Here is a 9,997-nt window from a genome sequence, read left to right as displayed (position 1 = left end):
GATATAGATAAAGGAAGATATAGAAAAAATTTTGACTGCTTCATAACTATAAATAACAAAACGATTTGTTAAATTTATTAGTTAATTGTAAAATCGCAAAGGATCAACATGCCTCTTTGTGAGCAAGAACTAGTTGATGAAACAAAATTTTTAAGTGAAATTGAAAAAGTACAAGACGTTATTCGTAAAAAATATCAACTGATAAAATTAGGGAAAGAAAATTTATCAGAATATCTTAAACCTGTTGTCACACCGCTCAACAAATTAGCTGCACAACTGCCAACAACAACGATCAACAAAAAATCATTAATTGATGATAAATCATTTCCGGATGAAAAAAATACGAATGATAAAAAAAATAATTCAACACATGAGGATAATTATAGTACTTTTGATATTAAAGAATCAGTTTATGAACAAGAAGGTGAATATGATACTGCTGATGAAGGTGAGGAAACATTTGTGGAAGAATCAAATAAAGATTTAATAGATGATTACTTAGAAAAAATCAATAGTATACAGTGGGATAAAGATTATGGTGTAAAAAAAGTAAAATCCGACTACAAAATTGGAAATGCAAAAATTTTCTTTAACGATGATGAATTAAATATTTTTGATACACCATACAAAATAACACCTGGATTAATGGAATTATTATTTATGAAATCACCAGATAGAAGAACTATCACTGATATTGATGAAAAAAGTTATAATGAAATTATTAATAATACAAATGCACATCATCAATATCATAGATCTAATATGCCGATAAAAAATACAGCATCTCGAAAATACATTGATTTTATTGCACCTCATAAAAATAATAATAATGAGCATTATGGTACTGGATTATTACCAACGGTTATGACTCTTAGAAAAAATAATCCAACTAGAGTCAATTATATCTACTGGGATAATCCGAATGAACTTGTTGATCGATTACGATTATTAGTAGCATCAAGAGCAGCTGGTAATCCGAATCATGATAATGAGATCATGTCAATTATTGAAGAGTTGAGAGAAAGTGGATTAATATATTAATATAAAAAAAAAAAAAAATCAGTCTGTATACATCCGTCAGTGAACTATGACTGATTATAAAAGAGACGTTGTGCGTGAGTTACATGCTCCAGCAAGGAAAAATTTTGTACGACGTAAAGTTGACATTCGTGATAAGGATGAAACATGGCAAGCTGATCTTGTAGAAATGATTGAACATTCAAAGGTTAATTCTGGTTACAATTATATTTTAACAGTCATTGATATTTTCTCAAAATTCAGCTGGGCTGTTGGACTTAAAAATAAAACTGGAAAAGAGGTATCAATAGCAATGGAATCAATATTTAAAAAAGGTCGAATATGCAAAAATCTTCATGTGGATCAAGGAACAGAATTTTATAATTCAACATTTGAAACAATGTTAAAAAAAAATAATGTTCATATGTATTCAACATTTACTCATTTAAAAGCATCAATAGTTGAACAATTCAATAGAACACTAAAAAACAAAATGTTTTTTGAATTTAGTATGCAAGGAAATTATAAATGGTTGAAATTGCTGTCAGAATCCTTATATAAAAAGGAGAATGAAGCCTCTCTTCGAGCTATTTGATTGGCTGTTTATAATCATTCATTTGTTTTTGTTGAATTAATTTATTTTTTATTTTGTTTATCCGTTGCTATGTGTACGCGTTGTTATTTTATTTTTTGCTTATATGCGTGATGTTTTGTCAATGATGTAAGAAGGTGTAGTAAAAAGTAAGAAATATGTATGTAATAAATAAATTAACAATTTTCATTAATTCTTTAGCAATATTTGCCATAATAAATTAATTGATATAATTATGGAAAATATTGCTGAAAAAATAATTTAGATAATTTTAATAGGTAATTAACGAATTAATTTATTTGGCTATCAACGTTTGCCGCATATTTAATTAGTTAAATAGCTATTGCCTGGGTTTTTTGATCACTAAATTTTCGAAAATTTTAGATTTCATGATTTTCAATATGTAGATTAGAGTAGGTTTCGACTTGAACGCAGTTTTTCCAGGAATTTTCAAAGATATAATTTTTTTTTCGTCAGATCAAGGGCCGATTTTTTAAAAATATCCACGGGAGGTAGTTCAGAAATGGATAAAGATAATGTCAGATATTTTTTATAATTTTCTACGCGATCGGTCAGGGGTCGATTGAGGTACATTTAGATATAAGCTCGGTTTTACAGGGATTCTGCGAGAAATGATTTTTTTTTAATTAGTTAAAGGGCTGATTATGTAAAAATAATTACTGGAGGTGGTTAAGGAATAAATGAAGATGATATCAGATTTTTTTAATAATTTTCTACGCGATCGGTCAGGAGTGGAATAGGGTACGTTTAGAAATAAGCTCGGTTTTACAGGGATTCTGCGAGAAATAATGTTTGGAGTAAGTTTGGATATAACCTTGGTTTTACTGAGAATTTTTTCAGAAATAATTTTTTTCAGTCAGATAGAGGACCGACTATATAAAAATAATTACGCGAGATCGCTAAGGGAGGAATAAAGATAATGTTAAATTTTTTTATAATTTACAAAATATTAAATCACTATATTTCAGCTAACCTCACAGAAAACAAAAAAAATAATAACAAAATAAAAACCTTTCAGTGTGAAGTTAGCTGAAATCAAGTGATTCTTTCAAATAGGATTAGAATTATTGTGTCTAATAATTATGGCAAATGTTGCTGAGGAAAGAATGTGACCGCAAGAAAATATTACTGAGGAATTCATTGAGATTACTGATTAATTTATTTGGTCACACTCTTTCTTTAGCAACAATTGCCATTATTAGTAATTAAAAATTTATTGGCAAATGTTGCTAAGGAAAAAATGTAATTAAATAAATTAATTGGTAATCTAGATTGATTTCTCAGCCATTTGGCACAATAGGTTTAATTTAATATAGAAAATATTGCTGGGAATTAATCTGGACTGAGAATATAATTTATTTGGTTACATTCTTTCCTTAGCAACATTTGCCAATAGTTGTTTATAATTAAATAATTATGGCAAATCTTGCTGAGAAAAGAATGTGACTAAATAAATTAATCCGTAAAGAGTAAATTATAAATTATAAATTGGGAGATATCGTGAATTTTTACGTAATGAGCAAGATCAAAAACCTTCTTACATCATTGACAAAACATCACATATTATAGCTTGCGAAGCGCGCTAATCGGTCTAGTCAATTGAAAAATATAATAATACCAAACATCGCACAATTAAAATGAAACCAGTTCAAGTCGTAAAAATATTGAAATACTGAAACAGACTGTATTTAAAAGTTTAAATCATTGTCATGTTAAAATCAAATTTAGATTAAATCAACATGTAAGAATAAGTAGATATAAGCATGTCTTTGATAAAGGATATAAACCAAATTGGACAAACGAAATATTCACAATTACTAAAATTAATAAAACATCACCTGTAACGTATAAGCTTAAAGACTATCAAGAGAATCCAATACAAGGAAGCTTTTATACTAAAGAGCTACAAAAAGTTCGACATTCTGACATTTATTTGATTGAAAAAGTTTTGAAAAGACGAGGGAATAAAATGTATGTAAAATATCTTGGATTTGACAATAGTCATAATCAGTGGATAGATAATCAATAAACTAATAAATAAAAAAGCAATGCGTATTTATTTTCTTACAATTATTTTTTTATTATATACATTTATACTTTTATTTACATCATTCATATTTTCTTTTATATATACTTTTACTCAAACACATTCGTTCAACGGGTATATAACCCCATGGCAAAGTGTCAGTCTCACCATCAATTAGCTGTCGTTTATCATCTTGCCAACTGAGAGCAATTTTTTCAGTTGTTCTTGTTGTTACTTCATGTTTATGAGATCTTATTATATTTCGTTGTTTTTTGAAAATAACATGATTAATTAAACAATTTTTATAATCATTAGAAGTTATTTGCCTTACAGTTGATCTTTGTACACCCTTTGCTCTCATATGAACACGATTTTTTAATGAATTATTTTCATTCGCTATAACATATGAGTATAATTTACTTCGTAAACCAATAAATTCTTTCATTATTTTTCCGTTATTCTCATCTTTCATAATACCAATAACTTCTTTATTTTTTAAAGGAATTCCATATTGATTATTTTCTGGATAATCAGATGTATCAAATTCATCAGGATTATTACGTATCAAATCATAAGGATTATGACTAAATATGTGGTAAACAGCAGAATCAGTATCACCATATAAATATTTGACTTTATCTCCATATTCTGGTTTTATAAAATTATAATGAAAATCATACATATATGTTTTTGACATTTCCAAAATAGAAAATCCGAGATAAATTGGTTTATCAAAAAGTATACTTGTTGGTTTCATCTCAATTATAACAAGATCATCAATAATTAAATGACTATGGAAGTTTGGCTTTGAGATATAAAATCTTGCTCCACCTCTACCACCATATTTTTGTACAAGTTTTATCGATTTACGAGTTCTTACAGACTCAAGAGTTTTACCATAAATTGCATTAATGAATAATTTTCTAAGATCTTTTTCAAATGCATTACGAGCTTGTTTTCGTAACTCTGTGTTAAGATCAATATATGGTTGAAGCCATGCACTTTGTTCAAATTTTAAAACACGATGAACTTTAGTAATAATCATTCCCAAAGAACAATATTGTTTCAAGTTCCTATAATGGATAACATAATTTTTTTTATTGTCTAGAGTTGCTAGTAGTTTTGGAGTTTTACTGGTTTCTAGAGGTGGTTTTTCGCGTACTGGTGCTAACGGGAAATCTTTATGATGATGATGCAAACTTGCAGGATAATCTAAATCAACTTCAAGAATGTATCCGCATTTTGGATTATCAGCAATTGAATTCAATGTGGATATATCAAAGTTATCAATCTATTGAAATTTACATGTTTGAAGATATTCCCTCATTGCAGCTCCGTACATATTGTTTAAATCAAAATACATTAAAAATGACTCTTCTTCTTCAATATTATATTCACTGCCCATATATCGATTATTAGCTCTTCCATATCGATTTGAGACTTGTGATAAACCACCTCTTATACCTTGCTCAATAAACAACATCATTTCAGGATCTGTTAACAATTCTAGTTCAATCTGAGTATATCACAACATTGCACTAAAACTAAGTCCAGGTAGTGTATAATAATGTGCTGGATTTAACTTATATGTATTCAAACAATCAGCTCTGAAGCTTTCAAAAACATCAGCTAAAAGAGCAACATCAGTCTGTAAATATAAATCAGAATATTCTCCCAAGTTTTTTATATTAAACATTTGCCAAACATTTAGAGCATGTGCATATGCTTCATCAGAAATATTTTCTTCATTCAATTTTGAATAAAATTGATCTTTCGATGGAAGTGTTGTATCATCAAATTTTTCCCATTTGTCAAGATAATCATATGGAAAAACTCCCTTCTTTGTAATTAAATTGAATCCATCAACATTTTTGCATAGGCTTTTTGTTATTGTTTTTTTATTATCATCTAAATTATTTGATAATGAATCGATGGAACTAGCCATGAATCTATATGAGTCAATGAATCTCAATCTTATTCTAGTACCCTTGACACATTTTATAAATGAAATATATCTTTCTTTATTGATTCCAAGTATATCAATTTTACCTTCGAACTGGTTTTTTAATTTTTTAATGATAAAATGTGCATCATAGCCTGTGAGGTTATGAAATACTACTGGGATAATACATGATTCTTGATAATTAATATTGCATATTTGATGGGCGAAACCTCGGTATTCTGAAGTCCAGTGCGAGTGATCGCGTACTTTAACGTCATTTTTCGTGACATTTTTGTTACAAATATAACATTTTTTAGCATTCAAAAATTGTAATTTTTCATCTCGTGTAAGAGACATTGGTTTAATATCATCTATTATTTTATTGACTTGATGAGCGATTTGTCCAAGCTCTGTAATAAACCATTCAATTGAATTTTTACCTCTATGAAGATGCTGCACTACTTGGAACATGTTTTTGATAAATTTGATTTCTTTCAAGTTCTTCACTCGGCACTTTTTTCAATAAACATTCTAAATCACCATAAATTATAAACGGTACCGTTAATTGATGTTTATAGCTTATAAATTTTAAAATATTATTTTTTGCAGTCGGTAATAACATTGCACTTTTACATTTTTCACTACATAATTTTTTATGATTATCGCAAGATTTTTAAGATTGAAAATGACATAAGCAACGATCACATATTATTTTCCTTCCATCATGTTTAGAAATCTGTGCACTCACTAATCTTGACAAGTTTTTGATCCATGCAAAATGATATTGTGACAAATTTTTTTGTGAATTGAAATCATCAACAACAACAACATCATCATCATCATCGTCTTCCGCTTCTCTTTTTACCATCAAAAGATAAATCGTTTTATCAGATTCATTTTTGCTTATATAATATGGTACAACCCTTTCTTTTCTACGTTTTTTTTTTTTTTTCTCATCATCACTTTCATCATCATTATCATCATCATCATCATCATCATCAATACCATAAATAATAATTTTTAACTTATGTTGTTTTTCAAAAACTTTGATTTTTTTTCATGTTATCGGGAAAGTTATTCCGCTACAATTTATTTTATCAAGATGTTTCATATAATGACTCACACGCTCACAATTTTCGGCACTTTGTATAAACATGCTAAAACTGACCGAATGAAACACAAAAAAATGAATTGACGCATAGAAGGACGTCGGAGTTAACTTGATGAAACTTAGAAAAAATAAGAAGCCCTGTGGTCTAGTGGTCAAGGCGTTTGCCCGGAAAGCAAAAGACCCGGGTTCGATTCCCGGCGGAGGAACTTCGTTATTTTTTCTAAGTTTCTGGTTTTTTTCAAAAAAATGAATTGACGCATAGAAGGACGTCGGAGTTAACTTGATGAAACTTAGAAAAAATAAGAAGCCCTGTGGTCTAGTGGTCAAGGCGTTTGCCCGGAAAGCAAAAGACCCGGGTTCGATTCCCGGCGGGGGAACTTCGTTATTTTTTCTAAGTTTCTGGTTTTATTATCAGATTTTTTTTTTTTTTCAAAAAAATGAATTGACGCATAGAAGGACGTCGGAGTTAACTTGATGAAACTTAGAAAAAATAAGAAGCCCTGTGGTCTAGTGGTCAAGGCGTTTGCCCGGAAAGCAAAAGACCCGGGTTCGATTCCCGGCGGGGGAACTTCGTTATTTTTTCTAAGTTTCTGGTTTGTTTCTGGTTTTTATTTGTAATATCTCTACGTAATGAAATTATCAGAATTTTTTACGTTTACAACTGAGTGAGTTTTCAGTATCCATGATGGCATTTCAACGAAAGATGAATTACCACCTTGCAGTGGTATGTAATCATTGACTTGGATTTCAAGATGAAGAATTTCAAGCAGTTTCCGACCAGATCCTTTTAATTCAGCTTCCTCAACATCATCTAGAAAATGTTCAAAATTTTCCTTGAATAATTGATTTAAATCTGATGATTGTAAAACCTCAAAACTGCCTTCACTGAAATATTTTGTTTCAACTTCCACACTATTATCAGATGGTTTTTCAATTTCATAGTTCAAAGCTAATACAGTATTGACTTTGAGTGCATTTTTATCTTGTAAAATATGAGCTATCTGACTAATAAACATTTTCTTAGCATCAGAAAGAAAGTCTTTCACATCTTTGTGTTTTAAATTAATTATAACGCTGGTCTTCATTCTGTTTCTAAATACATTTTCTAAGTCTTGCCATTCAATGTAGTTTTCAGTAGAAGCGTTTGATACATCAACTGTTGCAGATGCACCTGCACCTCGTACTTGCAAACTTTCCAATTTTGATAAAAAGCGTGTCAGCATTATGACTGTTGTGAGTCATTTTTCTATAAGCAGTTGACAAACTTCGAAGTGATTGATTATAATTTGTAATATCTCTACGTAATGAAACAATTGTCGAACGGATGCGATCAGGATTCGCGTCCTGTTGTAAAAGTTCAACTGTTTTTCGGTAATCCTCTCGGAGTATTCTCTGTGGTTTAGTTGGATCCATTTTATTGATAATTGTTTGGTTGACCTAAAAATTAAAAAAATAATTATAAAGAAAGTTATATACTGACAATCTACAAATTTATTAAAAAATTTCATAAAATATATGAGGATTGCAAAGATAATGAAAAATTACTGACATTTTTGGAGGTTATGTTACTTTTTTAGAGAAATAATGACCTGGTGCAAAAAATATTGATGTCAAATGATAGCTGGTAAAAATCTAAGGATAATTGATTGAAAACATGTCAAAAATATTCAAGGATTGCAAAGATATTAATGGATTACTAAAATTTTAGAGGTTATGTTACTTTTTTAAAGAAATATTGACCTGGTGTAAAAAATATTAATGACAAACGATAGCTGGTGAAAATCTAAGGATAATTAATTAAAAACACGTCAAAAATATTCAAGGATGGTCGAGATATTAATGGATTACTAAAATTTTAGAGGTTATGTTACTTTTTTAGAGAAATAATGACCTGGTGCAAAAAAAATTAATGTCAAACGATAGCTGGTGAAAATCTAAGGATAATTAATTGAAAACACGTCAAAAATATTCAAGGATGGGTGAGATATTAATGGATTACTAAAATTTTAGAGGTTATGTTACTTTTTTAGAGAAATAATGACCTGGTGGAAAAAATATTAATGTCAAACGATAGCTGGTGAAAATCTAAGGATAATTGACTTAAAACATTTTAAAAGTATTCAAGAATGGCAAAGATATTGATGGATTACTAAAATTTTGAAGGTTATGTTATTTTTTAGAGAAATAATGACCTGGTGAAAAAAATATTATCGTCAAACGATAGCTGGTGAAAATCTAAGGATAATTGACTTAAAACATTTTAAAAATATTCAAGAATGGCAAAGATAATAATGGATTACTAAAACTTTGAAGGTTATGTTATTTTTTTTAGAGAAACAATGACCTGGTGCAAAAAATATTAATGTCAAATGATAGCTGGTGAAAATCTAAGGATAAAAGACTCAAAACATTTATAAAATATCCAAGGATTGCATCGAGATTGATGGAATAAGGATGATCGATGTTATTTTTTATACTACTATTTCTATTAATATGTAAAAAATTTTAAGGTTATGACTTACTTGTTATATATAGTTGACAGGATATAATTTTTCACAATGATCGATGAAAATACGAGGACTTTTATGAAAATGCACTTGCTTATATACTGATATCCCCACTTTTTTTCTGACGACTAGCGCAACTAGTTAATTGTTTTTTATTGTCGATAAAAGAATAATCAATTATCGATAAAAGAATAATCAATAATCGATAAAAGAATAATCAATATTGATTACTGCTTTACCGACGTCGTTTCGCGGGAAATTTTGAAATTATATACTTTGAATTTATAAATAATAATTTTTATAAAATTCAAATATTTCATTTTTCGGTAGTTTATGAACATTTATAAATCTTAATAATATATAAACAAGTTGAATTCCATAATATATACGAAGATATATTCTTTTACCGACAGGAAATAGCATAATCTCTTGTTTGTTTCAGAGGATAGCGTGCCAAACTCTCATGCCAAATGTCCGAGTTCAAATCCCGCTTAGGGAAAATATTTTTTTTCTATTAATAATAATAATAACACAAGATGGCGTCTTTTAAAAACCAAAGATGACATTTAAAAAAATCCAATATGGCGTCTTACGAAAAAGCAATATGGCCTCTTATGAAAAATGGGACCCCGGGAAGTTCAAAAATTTAAAAATTTAAAATGGCGTCTTACGAAAAACCAATATGGCGTCTTATGAAAAATCGGACCCTCCATGGCGATTTGACCTAATTAATTAATTAATCGACCTAATTAATTAGTCCGTGGACCCCTGCAGCGATTTG

At 29.0% G+C, this 9,997-nt stretch overlaps 1 protein-coding gene and 1 non-coding gene across 2 annotated transcripts; one reads left to right on the top strand and one right to left on the bottom strand.

Annotated features, from left to right (window-relative positions):
* Nucleotides 1-3,652: 3,652 nt before the first annotated feature.
* On the bottom strand, nt 3,653-7,932 carry LOC122859838. The gene is made up of 4 exons (XM_044163520.1): nt 7,363-7,932; nt 3,983-4,947; nt 3,765-3,907; nt 3,653-3,660 (listed from the first exon to the last, which is right to left on the bottom strand). The coding sequence occupies exons 1-4, from the start codon at nt 7,930-7,932 to the stop codon at nt 3,653-3,655; spliced, it is 1,686 nt and encodes a 561-aa protein (XP_044019455.1).
* Trnas-gga lies at nt 6,845-6,917 on the top strand. The gene has a single exon. It is a non-coding gene; the product is annotated as a tRNA-Ser (tRNA).
* Nucleotides 7,933-9,997: the final 2,065 nt, after the last annotated feature.

This window comes from Aphidius gifuensis, linkage group LG6 (genome assembly GCF_014905175.1).
Source record: "Aphidius gifuensis isolate YNYX2018 linkage group LG6, ASM1490517v1, whole genome shotgun sequence".
In the NCBI taxonomy this organism is placed as follows: Eukaryota; Metazoa; Arthropoda; class Insecta; order Hymenoptera; family Braconidae; genus Aphidius; species Aphidius gifuensis.
Note: the sequence above shows the minus strand (reverse complement) of the source record. Positions and strands in the feature narration are given on the sequence as shown.